The sequence below is a fragment of the Copadichromis virginalis genome, linkage group LG16 (genome assembly GCF_057382275.1).
Source record: "Copadichromis virginalis isolate Kocher_CV1m ecotype Utaka linkage group LG16, C_Virginalis_male_GT1.1, whole genome shotgun sequence".
NCBI lineage: Eukaryota > Metazoa > Chordata > Actinopteri > Cichliformes > Cichlidae > Copadichromis > Copadichromis virginalis.
In genome coordinates, this window is record NC_140633.1 from 14,768,915 (window position 1) to 14,785,941 (window position 17,027).

The 17,027-nt window shown below is 39.1% G+C and overlaps 1 protein-coding gene across 10 annotated transcripts in view; it reads left to right on the forward strand.

Annotated features, from left to right (window-relative positions):
- Positions 1–17,027, forward strand: part of dgkh (diacylglycerol kinase, eta) — an 81,135-nt gene that overhangs the window by 23,060 nt on the left and 41,048 nt on the right. For 9 of the 10 annotated variants that reach the window (XM_085435507.1, XM_085435508.1, XM_085435503.1 and 6 more), the window contains one exon: positions 2,361–2,441. In XM_085435507.1, the coding sequence (XP_085291633.1) occupies positions 2,361–2,441 (81 nt within the window). Of the gene's footprint in view, positions 1–2,360; positions 2,442–3,492; positions 4,396–17,027 lie in introns of those variants that run through there. The other variant, XM_085435509.1, reaches the window with a different exon arrangement.

Below are 17,027 nucleotides of genomic sequence, written 5' to 3' on the forward strand. Positions count from 1 at the left end.
GATGCTGCCACTGAGCAAAGCTCTGGATCTATGGGTAACAGAGGATGCTCGCCTTTGTCCACCATTCACTGTCGGCTTTCATTACAGCTTACCTCAAGACAGTTAGGTACACAAAGTTGCGTTTGTGTGTGTTAGCGTGTGTATTGGGATGGTGTGGTGAATGTGAGAGAGGGAGAAAGAGTATGTCAACAAAACACGCACACACAAACATTCGGTACACACACGTGATGTAAAGGGAGAGCAGCACAGAGTGCTGTGACAGGGGGACAGTATTTGTGTTGGCATGCCATTCACACTTAGGTCGCATGCATTTGTAGGCATATGTGTAAATGCTGTCACACACACCCACACAGTAAGCCTTGGCTAGTAGCCCTCTCCAGCCAGGCCCGTGGAGTGTTGTTAGCTGGGCATTCCCTCTGACAGCTGCAGCAAGGCACTCCACCCACACACACACACACACACACACACACACACACACACACACAGTCAGAGGGCATTCCTTTGACGCCATTGGTTTTTGGCCTGTGGCTCTTTAAGAGCTCAGCTGCATGCCTTACACATCACAGCTCTGTTAGGATATCATGTTCCTGTTTGCAGACTCTGGCTCTCCTCTCCGTCTGGCTCCAGCTCCTCTACCACACAGAAATTCAATAAAGCACATTAACATCAACCATCATGTCATTCATACTATTTTCATTTAGGTGGAGAAAGGAAAACACAAGAGGGAAAGCCTGTTGATAGCCTCATACTGTATCTGTGTTGTGGTGATGTGTTTCCAGGGACATGAAAAGAAACCGAGTTAACTTTATGGGTCCCAGAAAAATTAGGCTTATTGTTTGACCATAAGCTTTTTCCCTGTTCAGAATCGCTCACTGTGATGAAATGCAATAAAATCAATTTATAAAAATGTACACAATAACTAAAAAGTCCACCTTAATAACATTGTAGTTTACTGGAAACATCTGTATCACATCTGTAGACTAATTACTGTCTAAACCAGTATATGGAGCACACTATTCCAGTGACTTTCTTGTTCTAAATGTAAAGAAGAAAAATCCAGATTATGCTATATAAGTCATTTTAAATTATTTTAAACAAAAAAATTATACCAGAAGTAGACGAGCTAAATGCAATAAACATGAATGTTGGTCAAATATCCTAACACTCAGACGTTAGCTTAATGCTTTTAATTTTGCTCTAATAGGCACAAACTGTAATATAACACAATTGTTTTCAAGTGCAATGGAACTGCACGGTTAGGATGAGCATATTTCCAGTCAGGTTCCTAAGCTTGAATCTCCAATGTTACACTCATCTCTGACAATTGTGATACTTATCAATGAAGTATACATCAATGAAGCATAAGGAAATCTCAGTTCAATCTGATTATCATACTGGAAAACGGATCATTGCAGATAAACGAGGAGGAACAATTTAAAAATTGGTTTCAAAATTGCCTCCAAACTGCTCTGCTGTTTGGTGTTTGATGTGATCACACATTATCAACAGACCTGCATGCTGTGCAGATTTTCAGGGGAAATAAAAATCAGTAAGGTATTTTACATGCTCCCAATCATTGTTTCTATTATAGTGGAAATGAAAATACTTTTTAGGTGATAGCTGACGATGTAGGGTCTTTACCTCACAATACTAGGTGTCTTGAGGCAACCGTAGTTGTGATTTGGCACTATATAAATAAAACTTAATTTAATTGAATTGAATTAAATTTAGTGTCATTTCAATGTAAGAATATAAGAAACAGCTTTTCTTGAGTGGAAAGCATTTAGGTTGGCTGGCCAAAGTATTTAGGTGGGTGTTAAAGGCGGTATCTCCCAGGATGTCAATTCCTAAATGCCTGTTATAAAAACAGCTCACCAAATGGTCTATGATGTTTATTTAGTCATGTCATAATGACCCACACGTGTCATGTAGGAAACCAGAGCTGATGGGTGGCACATCTGTTTTTTCCTCCTTCTTAAATTCCCTGAGCGTCACATTTACATTTAAAACTGAATTCAAAAGTAAATCCATCCGCTTTTCTCAGCTTTGAAGCATTTTGGAAGTTTCAGTGTTAGAAAGCAAGTTTGTCCTTTTATGTTTTTCATGACTTTTACAGTTGCTTCCATTTTACACTAGAAGGTTTAACTAATTCATTTTAGGACTGCTTTGGTGTGGCCATGAAACAACATTTACCTCACAGCCAGTCACCGCTGTCTTCATGATGTAGTATACAAGTAACAATAGGCTACGTTCGGCCTTGTGCATTTCCAGAGACTCACTCTCGTGTTCTCTTCTGTGTCCTTTCCTGCTTTTTGGATCTTCCTCTCCTCCACCACCACCACACCGTCTCTTCTCTGCAGTCTCTTATCTTTGATGAGGTGGATCTGTCGGATGCCAGTGTTGCAGAGTCCAGCACTAAGAATGTCAACAACAGCTTCACAGTAAGTGTTGATCGACAACACATGTGCACACACACACTCAATACACACACCTACATTTTTGGTAATGACCAGTAGGAGGCGACTCCTCTGGTTGCAAAAAGAATTCCAGCAGTAGCTAGATCTTTGAAAAAACTGTCCTCATGTCCCGTGGTTTATGATGAAAGCTACTGAGTTCACATCTTATTGAATAAGATATTCATTTTGTAAATGATGGTGCCTGTTATAGTGAAACAGGGTGATTTATCATGGGACTCACATATCACCAACCTATGAGCATGCGGCACCCCTTGTTCAAATCCATCAGTCATTCATCACATCAGGTTTCAGAACACCTAGATGAAGGCAAAGGGTTCACAACAGGACTGTGCTAAGTAAACAATATTGGCACATAGTAGTCAGTAGGGTTTGGCACTTAGTTGAGAATCTTTATCTCAGATTTAAGAAGTTTGGAAATTTTTTAATGTCAATAAATGTTTTCAAAGTTCAAAAAATGGAGCTGGCAGCAGTGACTGTTGGGAAATCTTTGGTAATAGAGAACAACTTTTAGCCAAAATATGAGAATTGCTCCTCCAAATGACGTCAAACTACGACTGTTTTTACACTGCATACCTGCCAACAAGCATTTCTCTCCTTTATTTTAAGACCATCTCTCAGGGACTTTCCATCTCCCACTGATGCAACACTGAAAAACACTGAAACATAGTGTAATAGTATCGCCAGAATCAGTTTAAACATCACGGAAAACAGTGAAAGAAAGGATGTTGCAATCCAGTCTCCATACTTCTCCAAACCCCTTTACTTTGCAAATCTCATAGTTTTGAAACGTAAATGTTGGCAAGTTAAATTGTGCTCCATGACATCACACCAGCAAGATTTTATGAAGAATTTGTAAATGGTTGTCGAAACAGGAGAAGAGCACAGATGGATGCATATGTACGGATTGTCTGAATTATTAATAAGAAGATGATTGTTTCTTAACCTAGACTAACAGTCTTTGTGTATTTAGCTGGAAAGCTAGCTATCAGGGTTAACAAAACATGGGATATGCCCTTTAAGGGAAGTTATTCACCTGACAAGCTTTACACCTGAAAAGGTCAGTCTTAGTTATAAATAGAAAACATTACCATAGATTGCTAATTAGCATTGCTCCTTGTGTTTTTGTCAAATGCCTCTCAACACGGCACATCCAAACGGGTGATGTGGTTGTGAATGGACGGCTGAAAAGAACGAGAAGCTGTGAGTGTGAGTGTGTGTGAATGAGAGTATTACAAGCAGCAAGGATAAAAACAGAAAATAAAAGAGCTTGTGTCCTTTCTATAAATGTCTCTTCTCTCCTCGGTTGTTGCTATAATAAGAAACACAGAGGCGGAGGGGGTAGGCAGGAGAATGGTGCCCAGAGGAGAATACGGAGCTATTTTTAGCATCGGCTTGAAACGCTTCATTGGCTGGCTGGCAAAGCTTAAACCCCTGCCATATTCATAAATAAGATTATATGTGTGGAGTTGTGATAGGATGTGAAACGCTGCCTTATGAGCATCAGCATCCTATTAAGAAGGTGAGTGCAAGGAGGCAGAAAGAGAGGAGGAAGGAAGGAAGGAGAGAGGGGAGATAAAAATATAAAAAGGACTAAATACTGTGGAGATGTGAAGAAAGAGGGGAAAGAAGGTCCTGACAAAAAAATAAATAAAAAATGCTTTACACTTATTATTGATTGAGGATGACTGACTCAAGATGGAAAGGCAGAAGGAAATCCTGGAGTGATGTCACACCACTGCTGACTGCATCCGCACACATTCTCCCAGGGGAAAAGAGGGGGAAAAAAGGGCAGCGAGCGAGAGATTGAGGCAAGAGCGAGCGCTGAGAGGAGGAGGAAGACGGAAGGGAGCGCGAGAACGGAGAAGAAATGAAAATAGGGTGGACCACAGTAGAGGGGCAGTGAAAGAAAAACCTAAAGGTAGTTCACCTGAAGCTGTAACACTCTTGACTTGTGGTTACGTGTGTCAACCCAGACACGGTCACACACACCAACCGGGGGAGACCAGGATTCATCAGACAGGTTGTGCAAGCACGACTTAGAGAGAGAAAGAGAGAGCGGTGCTGCAGAGGACGCACTGCAGGACTTTGACTGTGCAGTCTCTGTGTCCGTCTGTCTGTCTGTGTGGTCTCTTGTTGTTTTCTGTCTGTCAGTTGGTCCCCCGAGGATGAATGATGTTGCTGACGCCTTCTGTGCAGGTTGGTGCTAATTGGTTGAAAGGCTTGAAACATAAATGATTCGCTTCATCGTGCATGTTCGTGTAGGCGCTCTGCACATGACTCCTCGGTGTGCCTAATGTGCATGGTTGTATTTTAGCTGAGCGGACCTCTTAGAAACCTACCAGCAACATAAAGAAAAATGTTATGGTCACAAAAAAACTGAGAAAAAGGAATATTTTTCACTTGCATTCTTATAAATTCTTCAGCTGTTTTTTTTACAAATTGCCTTATTTGAATGAAAAGATTAATGCACGAAGGATATAGGAGTAAAAAAGGATTTAAAAAAATCAAGAATGCATCCATCTGTGTATTTTTATGAGTGGTTATGCTCTAACACAGAGTTGTACAAGTGTATATGTTGGAATACACTTGTGTGTGTATATGTTTAGGTCTTTGTGGTGAATATGTGCTTGTGTGAATGTATAATGAGGCTGTCGTTGTCGCGCAGACAGGGAGCACCTTGAAGTCCACGTGAGGAAAGGCTCAACCCAACCCGAACCCACAAACTCGTTCCATCCTCTGCAGGAACAGCCGCCTCTCACGCTGACTTACTCGTGCTTATTTGCTCGGCTCTCTTTTTAATGTTTCCTTTGAATCCATACGAGGAATCTTTAGGAAATTCACTTTAGCTTAATTTTGGGTGTTTGCAGAATGTGAATTTAATCAGTTTATGCATTGGTCTGTGCGTGTGTTGTAGGGAGTGAGCAGCCTGATTTTCTACTGCGTTGTGTATGAAAGTGTCTAAAGCGTGACTTGTGTTCCAGATTATTGGGTCATTGTTGCTGATTACCTCTCTACCAAATGAAAATAGCTTACTAGAATCAGTTTCCTGGTGCAGAGTGGATGGTAGAAGCTGAACGATCTTGCCCTATAAGGCTGTAACTGCAGTAAAATGCAATTGTGTTGGAAGCTAAAGTTCATACCTAGAGAAATCATTTGCAGAACATTATAGACTTCTTATATTTTGTATTATTTACTCTCATGTATACGCTGTTACAATGATGGATGCTTATACTAAACTTGGCCAAAGTTTCAAATAATGAGGTCTGTGTATGTACAAGTCATATTTATGAGCCAGTAGCTCCGAGTTCTTTAAACACTTCATTTAGGAAATGTTTTCTACTCCTGGCCATAGAGAGAGGATATCAGAAGTAGCAGCCTCTTGGGCTGAAAAAGAGACCAACACCAAGATTTTAAAAACTGCAGTTTATGGAGTGGTTGAGGCTGGCTACAAAAAGCAAGTCAGTCCCCACAGACTTCCATGTTAAAATGTTAACATTAGAGTATTAACAAGCTTGTTACAGCCTGGTACAGGAAACGCCCCATTTCCTATCCCAAAATATAATTATCTGCTATGAGGTATAGGCTGGATGCTCATATTAAAGATGCAGACACAATTGAAAATGCACATATTGAAAATGCAGACACAATTTTAAACAATGAGGTTGGTGTATGTGTTTTGCAATATTTTGTTTAACAGGAATAACCAGTCAAAGTAAGTAGAGATGAGAGTACCATGTTTTAGGCAGAAAATGAACAAAGCCCATTATAAGATAAATGAGGATTATTTTAAACAGTGAATCATCCAGGTTCCCTTTATAGAGCCACTTCTTTTTGTCACATGATGACCAGTTAGTCAGTCAGAGGGATGCCAGGAACCATTTTTGGAAACAGCCATTCCCGTTCCCCCTGGCAACAAATCTTATCACTATCTGAAAGACACAGATACACACACAGATACACATACACACACATGGATATAGTACCAGCAGATAGAAGATGATCTAAGACCAAAGAGATCAATTTTCCCATGTGCATGTGAGTGCACACTCCAGAGCACAAATGGACACCCATACTCATGCTATTTTTTTCAGCTCCTGGGGGGTAATGAAGATGTATAGTGCTTAAAAGCATACAATATACTGTTGATTGAGCTTCCAAGACAAAAGTTATAGAGTCAGAGTTGCAGTGGGGAGAGAGAAGAGAGAAGAGATTTTCTCTTGTTGAACATGCAGAATAATTTATAAATGGACGATTGATTCAGTTAAACATGCACTGCAAACAAACAAGCAAGCATGGGAATACACACCAAATGCTTTCAGTAATTTGGGTGTTTTCTCCACTTAAGAGGAGAGGAAGAATCCTAATGTCATTAACTTTATTACTGGGTGAGGGCAAGGAGAGGACAATATTCAACATACACAAAAACACATTAATGCAGATAAGCATGTTTGACAGAGCTGGTACGATTTTTCATCATGGCTTCATTTTTCAGAACATGTTGTTCAGTTCTCAGCAACCCCCCCTCCAAAAAAAACAGATATTGACTCAAGGTCCTGAGACAGATTGATTACATGAGTGATTAAGCTGACTGATGAGGAAATGAGAGTCAGGGAGCTTTTACTCCACACTTTTATTAATTAGGACTGCAGCTTTCAGTTATTTTTTATTTTTTTTGCTTTACCAATTGTTGAATCTATAAAATGTTTATAAGTTGTATCTTTTAAAGTGTTTTAGATGGAACATGCTAACCTTAATAAAATTCCATCCATCCATTCTATTCCACTTATCCAGTTCAGGTGTTCCTCCCTTAATAAAAATAATAAAGAAAATAACCTGATTTTAACATCTTTGAATGAACTTTGTTTCCATAGCTTTTACATAATTTGTGAATTGCTAGAATTTATTCTGTTAAAATAAACATCTGCTAGTGTTCCAGTCAACTTGGCAACACATAACTTTGTTAACTTGACAATAACCACATTCAGTGTGAAAAATATTATGCTTCAGTTGAGCATTTAGCAGAACTGTTGGGCAGTGTTCTCGCCAGAAGGATTCCCACAGAAGAACATCTGTTAGAGCTAAAAGCTATATACAGAAATAAGGCTTATTAGGAAACAGAAGGTAAAGGCTATGAACTATCAGAGTTGGGTTAAAATGCACATTTCTGAATAATTTTTTAAAATAAACAAAAAAAAAACCCCACACAAAATAACATGCAGCAGCAAGTCATATTTTACTATTTACAAAAAAGGCGCTATTAAATGCAGTTCATGTCTAAGTTTGTCTGTTTTCAAATTTGTTTGTTGATGAAAGACCTAGAACTTGGGTTATTGTGAATACTACTACCATTAAATTTAGAATTTCAGGATCATGTTTTCATTCCAGACTGATTGATAGCAGGGGTATTAGAGTGCAGACTTAAAGAGCCTGGCATGGAAACATTCAGAGCTAATACAAATTCATCATAAGTCTTCCATAGGCACCACTTAAAATTGATTGTAAGCCATCTCAAGCAATACAAAGTAATTCTTTTTTTTTTCTTTTTTTTTACTTTTATTGCCAAAAGTAACAAGGCAATTCACAGCAACAACATAACCTGAGACCAAATTTGCAGTATATAATAGTGAGGATTATTCAAAAACTTAATTTCAAAGGAAAAACATACATACACATATACATACATACCAATACTTACATTCCTTAGCACAGATGTAACAGTGTTAAGGCCTGAGTGTCCTGTCAAGATATTTTATAATTGGAGCCCATTTTTCTCGAAGGTTGGCACTTTTAGTTGTAGTTGAGCTGTTATCCGTTCCATTGTATAGACATGTGACATCATCCAAGTTCCATGAAATCGTTTTCTAACCCGATTGGTTCTCTTCTAATATTGTCCCAATTCTTATGCTTTGTAATTTAGTCCCTTAACTGGAAATATCTATAGTGGTCCCTGGGGATAAAGCATATTTGGCCCTTAGATGGGCAAAACTTTTAAGAGTATTCTTTTCAAACAGCTGATTGACTGTAATCAATCCTTTCTCCGCCTACCTCTCAAAACTCTAATCTGACAATGATGGAAGGAACTCAACATTTCCATTTATGGGAACAGCTCGAGACATGGTCAAATTCCCTTTTAGCATTTTTAACACTTGGTTCCAAATATTTACAGTGTGCTTGACCCATGGGTTAGTTATTTAAATTTTTTTCTGTGATTTTGGATTGAGAAATGGGAGACTCCGAAGGGAGATACCTGGTAAGGAATACTCTTCCATAGATACCCACTGCATTTCTGAATCATGAATAATCCAGGCAGCCATTGATTTTAATTGAGCTGCCCAGTAGTACATTCTGTAGTTAATACAAAGTAATTTTGTTTATCTTTTATTTAATTTATGTTATGATACAAGGTTCATGGAAACTCTGTGTTTTACACTTTGTTTCACTTGAGATTCATGCAATTTTAACATTTTTTTTCTGTGTCAGCATACTTGTGTTCAGGAGCGATTCTAGAATCAGAGCTTTGGGGGTGCTGAGCACCCAGAGAGCTGCCCAGCCAGGCAAGATAAACTTTACTCGTCACGATGAGACTTCTTCCCTGGCTCTGTCAGTCCCTGCATCCTTAAATATCTCCAGTTGTCCTGAATTCCCTCTGACTGTCTACTTGGTGCATTTAAACCCCTGTTCCTCCCTGTCCTCATTGTCTGTTGTCTTCATCAGTCATCATAATTTTACCATCTCTGTGCAAGTCGGCAAATTTCTTTATTAAATCATAAGATTCTTAAATTCATCAAGTCTCTCTGTGCCTGGGTCCTCGTCACAAAACATGACATCACTTTTTTGAAAAGTCTGTAACAAAACCATCAAATCTGATCAAGGTTATGTAAATGCTGTTAAAGACTACTACTGCCAAAGAACAATGGATTGGAATTTAAAAAAAAAAAAATCCTAACCTTAATTACTGCGGGAGAATAATGAACGATGCTCATAGTGAGTAAAAAGTAAACTGAGTGCATTTTTTGGACAGAGATTCACTTTTAATGTGTATGTATAATATAATACAGATACATAAAAAATACACTCCAAAAATAGAAGAGTCCTTGAAATGTACAAAATACTATTAAAAAATTAGAAAAATGGAGACACCTTGGCCTTTGGTACGAAGTATGCAATGTATGAAAAGATGTTTACTGCAGATACTACTATGGCTCTGCAGTTTTTTTCTTTTCTTTTAACCTATGTCGCCTCACCTTGAGGTTGGCAAATCTGTCTATCACATTTTGGTGGTCAAGTCTCTCAAGCATCTCTTTCTCAACTGACATCACAGCCAGGTGCTGGAGTCTGCTTTGACCCATGGTTCTTCTCAGCCAGGTATGGAGCTGACTTAAGACACTAAATGACCTCTCACAGCTACAGCTGCTAACTGGGTTTGTTAGGGCAACCTGAATTACAGTTTTCACTGTGGGGAAGATCTGATTATCCAGAAGATTGTACAATGTTAACATATCTGGGATGGCACCAGCCTCACTCTTGAGCTTCAAAAAGTTTTTGGCAACCGTGACTTCCTCTGACTGAAGTTCGCTATGGTAATGCAGTGCCAGGGCTGACAACCCAGTTTGTTTTGCAAATTCTGTATAGCAGCTTTAATATGGGACAACATAACTTCCAGATTGTATGAGTAAAATTAGTTGGGGGTTTTTTTCTTTGCCGGTTTAACAGTTTCTGTTTTGCCTGTTAGTATTCCCTGTCTGTTTTCTTACCTGGTTCTTGCTGAACTTGTACTTTCTCCTCATGTTCCCCTCTTTCCTCTCTCCCTCTTTGGACTGACAATCATACACAAATAGTTTGTATTCAATTAGATTAAAAAAAACTATTAAGATCACTAATAAAAAAGTCCTCTCTCAGTGTAATTTCAACCAAAAGGCAAATAACCAAACCACATGTACATCTAATAAAAGATATGAATATTGAAACACTGATCTAACATTATCCTTTATTGACGGATCATTTAATTTTACACTTTTACCTGAATGTGGCTCCGTTTTTTGAAAAAAACTTCCTCATATCCATTATGAACCTGGCTGTCTATACTTTTGTTGTTAAAATGTTCCATCTCAATTAAGTAATGTATGCTTTTTGTATTTTTAGTAGTGTGTCCAACAAACAGCAAATATTGTCAAAAAAAGTAAGAAATCTTTGGGGGTGCTTTGATTCATTCCCAAAAATGGGCTAAAATCGCCCCTGCTTGTGTCCCATTAGAAAACTAAAACAACTGAAAGTGAAACTTATGAACCTCTTGAGACAAAGAGCAAGCTTTAACACAGTGAGTCACTGAAGACTGGTGTTATTGAACCTGTAATGCAACAGAAATGAAGTATAACAAATGCTACTTCCATTTTAGTAACAGTATTGCTAGGTGGCCTTTTCTGTGGGTATTCCAAAGTTGACAGCCTTTTGGAAATGGTGGTGGGGTGTTCACATTCAATCTGATTGCAATAGTTGGACCTCCTATGTGGAAGGGATTCTGTGAAGACAAGAATTTGCACTGGTAAATGCATACACTGATCAGGCATTGCATTATAACCACCTGTCTGTTGTGGTGTGTATAATATTGTGTTGGTCCATTCCTGACTTGTTGAGGCATGGACTCCACTGAAAGTGTGCTATAGTATCTGCACTGAGATTATAGCAACATATTCTTTAAGTCTTGTAAGTTGCGAGGTGGGGCCTCCATAGTTTGGACTTGTTTGTCCACCACATCCCACAGATGCTTGATTGGAGTGAGATCTGAGGAATTTGGAGGCCAAGTCAACACCTCCTCCTTCTGCTTTTCAAACTGTTCCTGAAACATTTTTGCTTTTCTTCATGATGCATTAGCCTACTGAAAAAGGCCACAGACGTCAGGCAATACTGCATCCATGAATGGGTGTACATGGTCTGCAACAATGCTTAGGTAGGTGGTGTGTGCCAAAGTGACATCCACAGGGATTACAGGACCCAAGGTTTCCCAGCAGAATATTTCCTAAAGCATCACATTGCCTCTGTCTGCTTGCATTCTTCCCATAGTGCATCCGGGTATGGTATGTAAAAAAAAACTGCCCATTGTTGGGGCTTTCGGCAGTGGACAGCACGGGGTCAGCATGGACACCCTGACTGGTCTCCATCTCTAGTCACATGCATTCCAACAAACTATGATGGACTGTGTACACCTTTCTATCAGAACCAGCATTAACCTTTTAGGCAGCTTTGAGCTAAAGTAGCTCATCTGTTGGATCTGACCACATGGGCCAGCCTTCACTCGCTCATCAATGAGCCTGACCACTGCAGAATTTTGACCCTTGTCAGACTCACTTAAATCCTTATGCGTCCCCATTTTCCTTGCTTCTAACACATAAACTTTGAGGATAAAATGTTCACCTGCTTTAATATGTCCCAGCCAGTAACAGGTGCCACGATAAAGAGATAATCAGTGTTATTTATTTTACCTGTCAATGTTAGTAATTTTGCCCGATCGGTGTATAAACTTTCTTTAGCATGTTCAACTCAAAGTGACTTTCCTAGAGAACTGGAGAGTTAAAAGTGGGTAGGGCTGCTCGATTATGGCAAAAATGATAATCACGATTATTTTCACTGAAATTGAGATCACGATTATTTGACGATATTTATTTAACCCTTTAAGACCTACTATAGAACCAAGTCCACCAGAGCTTATATTATTTTTTTTACATGCTGTAGTGCCATTTGTGGGAGCATTTCAAGTTGCTATACAACTGTTATAGCCCATATTTTACTAATATGTATGCATTAAGTCCATAGTAATTACATAAATTGCAAAAAAGTGCAATAAACTACAAAAAAAATTGAAAATTTTGTTTTGTTTACATATATTTCTACTTGGAGAAATTTAAGAGGTTTATCCCTCAAAACTTTAAATACAAAAAAGTTGCAAAAAATAGTTTACAACAACAGGAAATTTATTTTGAGTGTCTTCATAGTTTTATTTTGGAGATACAGCAATTTTTATATATTGCAGGAAAAACAAAAAACAATCCTATGATGCAAATTTGCAAAGAAAACAGCAGGTGCATCATTTCACTGTGGGAAGTGTTACGAACAGCTGATAGGAACGGCAAAGCGTGTTTCTGGAATATTATGTTTTTGTTCCTGCAAGCGCTTTTTATGCAATTTTTGCAAAGCTATATGTGGAACGAAACCGTGACCGAGGACAAGCTGATGGCATAAGATGTAAGTACAACTCCTCCGGTTTCATATGCAAAACAAATTATTGCGCTAGCTTACACGGTTCAGGTTCTACAGGGATTTAAAAATAGTTACGCAAAACGGAGCGTGCTGCTCTGACCGGCTTTAAAGGGTTAACAATAACTTTAAAAAATAATATAAAATAGTGTGCAACACCACTGAAGTTTTTTTTTTAAACTCTCTTTTCAACCAGCGGCAGTCACTCTCCTCTCCAAATAACTTCTGCTTAGCTTTCCGAGCTTCCCTCGGGTCCTCTTAATCAGCGGTCTCCAACCTTTTTTGCGCCACGGACCGGTTTATGCCCGACAATATTTTCACGGACCGGCCTTTAAGGTGTCGCGGATAAATGAGGGAGGGGCTAATAATCGGCTCAGTCATTTTTAATGATCGTTGAAAGCCCAGATCGTAATCGTGATTAAAATTCGATTAATTGAGCAGCCCTAAAAGTGGGTATCATGTAAGCTTTGTCATGCCATCCATTTTTATATAACTCTGCTGCACTGCATGTGCATTCACACATGGTTGACCCTTAATATGTAATGAACATATTGTCACTGGGCAGTCAGCTGCTTTATAGGGTTTAGTAGCCTCCTACTAAAGTGTGTCTAATGAGAATAACTGACTACCTGATGTTTCATGTTTCTTTGTAGCTTAATGTTGAGATGCATCCAAATGTGTGCATGTGTGCATTAGTACTAAATAGCAATAGACTACAAGCTGTGTTAAATTGTAAGAATTTGGTGTTTTTGTGAGGTAATTGATTAAACAGAAATTCATTTTGGTCTCACTGCTGAGAAAACTACAGTCGCATTCTTATGAGTCAGTCTGAGAAGCATTTTAATAGTATTTGTGTTGAGTTGTCTGCCCTATAAGTCCAACGAGATGTTTTTTTTTATTATGTAGTGTGTAGATTCAGTCTTTTATTACTCAGTTCCTATTGAGCCACACTCACCCTGTAAATGCACTCCATGGTTCACTTGTTTTATATATCCAAAGCAATAAAATATAGAACCAAAAAAGTCTTAGTTTATCAGTTTAGGACATTTCATTTTGTAGCTTAAAGAAAATAATGTTGTTATATAGGTAACAAAGTACATAAGTTTACCTCCACCAGAGCTTTGGCTATTTGAAACATGTTGATGCAAACCAGATGGTCAGTGAGCAACAGAAACCTTTCTACAGAAAGAAAGGCAGTGCAGCACCAGATGTATCATTAAAACCCTAAAATACACATACCCTAATAAACATTGCACACTATACACACTTGCAGCCATAGTGACACGGGTTTGTTGTGCACCTGCTGTTTTCCACACCTTGTAATAGCCTCGGTTGCTACAGGTCTAAACAGGCCTGCAATCAGAAAGACAGAGGGGGAGTTAGGGGTAGTGTCTCACTCATTTTTTCTTTGATGGATGCATTTAGTCCAAAGGCTGTGTGGACTGCACTGTAACACATTTGTCATCTTATTGCTAAAAAGGATGCAATTTAAGAAAGGATTGGAGCTCCACAGCAGTGTATTGCTTACAAGTGGTGTGCATTTGAAATGGTGCATCAGAAATCAGGGAGAGAGCGAGAGGCTAATCAGCTGAAGTCTATGAATATTTGGAGACATTAATAAGTTAGAGGAAAAGCTGCAAAGCTATGTATTTTTCCTCGTGCAGTTTTTACACTGAACCTGGAAAGTATTCACAACACTTCACTTGTTCCATATTTTGTCATGGTACAGCCTTATTCCAATTCCAGCATTGTAAATAAATCAACCACCAGGAACCTTCATAGAGCTGGTTGCCTGGCCAATCTGAGGGATCAGCGTAGAATGGCCCTAGTCATGGAGGTGACAAAGCGCACAATAATAATGGATTGGATTTATATAGCGCTTTTCCAGGCACCCAAAGCGCTTTACAATGCCACTAGTCATTCACTCTCACACACTGGTGGAGGAAAGCTACACTTGTAGCCACAGCTACCCTGGGGCAGACTGACAGAAACGAGGCTGCCATATCACGCCATCGGCCCCTCTAGCCAACACCAGTAGGCGGTAGGGAAAAGTGTCTTACAGAGACAGAGAGCCCGGGGATCGAACCAGCAACCTTTCGGTTACAGATGTGCTTCCCAACCCCCTGAGCCACGGTCGTGCGCTTACTCCAGTGTTGCTTTGTGGAAAGACGAGAACCTTTCAGAAACACAACCATTTCTGTTGCACACCACCAATCAAACGTGTATGAGTGGCAATATGGAAACTACTCCTAATGAAAAAGGTTCATGAAGCATGGTGGTGGCAGAATCATGCTGTAGGGATGTTTTTTGGCAGCAGGAATTGGGACACTAGTCAAGGTTGAGGGAAAGATAAATACAGCTATATGTCTGTGTAGGTTCTTGGAAAGAAAGCAACCGGATTTCATTACATTTTATGAAGACAAGAGGTGAAACGTCTTTACAAAGCTAAAAAAAATCCATAGCCAAGATAAGAAAATGTTTGGCTACGAAACCACGCTGTGATTGTCCTTGAGTGGCCCAGCCTGAGCCCAGACGTGAACCTGATTGAACATCTCTGGAGAAATCTGAAAACAAGCTGATGTTCCCCATTCATTATTATTGAGCTTCTCAAAAAGACTTGAGGCTGTAATTGCTACCAAAGGTGCCTCAACAAAACGCTGAGCAAAGGCTTGGTATATACATGTAATATTTTTGTTTTTCATTTTTAATAAATTTGAAATAATTTCACTTTGTCAATTTTCGGTATTGTGTATAAAATTGTGAAGGCGAAAAGGTGAAAAATGAATTTAATACATTTTGGAATAAGACTGTAAAATGATAAAATGTGGACCAAGTGATGTGTTGTGAATACATTCCAGATGCACTATATTATAGGCTGCTTCTTCTTAAATTATTGAAGAAGGGAACAGAAACTTAATAACTGACTGCTTGTGAACTATCCTTCCTAAGATTAGCTCCAGCAGAGCAAACTACACCTAAAAATGTAACATGTGGATGAAAGCAGGTGTAAAATCTGAGGCTGTTTTATTAGACACAATGCGACACAGTGAGTCAGAGAGAGAGGGGAGGGAGTAATAAGACAGTGCTGTTTCTTCTGAGTAATGGATAGAGATGGACCGATCCGATATTACGTATCGGTATCGGTCCGATACTGACCTAAATTACTGGATCGGATATCGGAGAAAAATAAAAAATGTAATCCGATCCATTAAATATCACGAAAGCACCTCACAAAACTTGCAACACGCCGTAACTCACCTCAGAACGTTAGCAGTCGGAGAAGTATGCATCACGTGATAGAGCGGCTGTGGCATGCGGGACCTGTAGGTGGTCTGGATAGCATGTGGAGCTTCGCTAGCAACCCGGCATTTCATCTCCGACAAAGTTATCCCCGAGAGAAGTAAAGCAAGTGTGTAAGTCCATCTCTGAATGTTTGTAAAGCATTCCTGCCTTAAGCTTAACAAGCGATATATGGAGCGACTGCCTCTCCTGCTGCTACTTCAATCATGAAACTGCTTAACGATCAGCTGATCGGCTTTTCTGTCGCGAGTCCGTGTCTCTAGTTTGCTTTTGGCCCACTTTGCACCAGAAAGAGGAAACCAGCGGCTGAACAACAGCAGCACATTTAAGCTTGATCAGCTGTTGTTAGAATGTATTTAATATTACTTTCTACTCGAGGATCTTTTTCTATGTAGCTGACGGCTGTAACTGTGCAGGGGCGGATCTAGCAAAGTTTAGCCAGGGGGGCCGATAGGGCATGAACAGGGAAAAGGGGGCACAAAGACATACTTTTCTTTCTTATTCTCATTTAAAATGTCGAGCTTTTAATAAATAATTATCTGACACCCAAAGTTTTAATTTTATGTAAAATGAATAGAAGTCAATTACTGTATATAGTGACTATTAAGTCTAATATATATACCCTAGTAAGCTATAGTACTTTTTCCTTTGGGAAGGTACCATCTGTGCAGTCTGCAATTTTGTTGAAGAAAGATGTTGAATCTATTTAATATTTCTTGAAAAATAATTGATTTCTGTGCATTTTTTTCACACTTTATCAAATTAAGGTTGATTACGTCGATTAAGCATCATGAGGTGGAGCGTGAGGGGTGGTTCCCTATTTTTTATTTTTTTATTTTTGTTGTTGCTGGGAGTTGGAACCCTATTAGTTAGGTTGCTTAATATTTACGCTAAGTACTCTTTAAAATACCAGAATAGGGAGGATGGTGTAGGTCTAAGTTTATTAGATTGATCAGTATTGCTGAACTATGAAATATTTTTTTTGTATACAGGTATAAC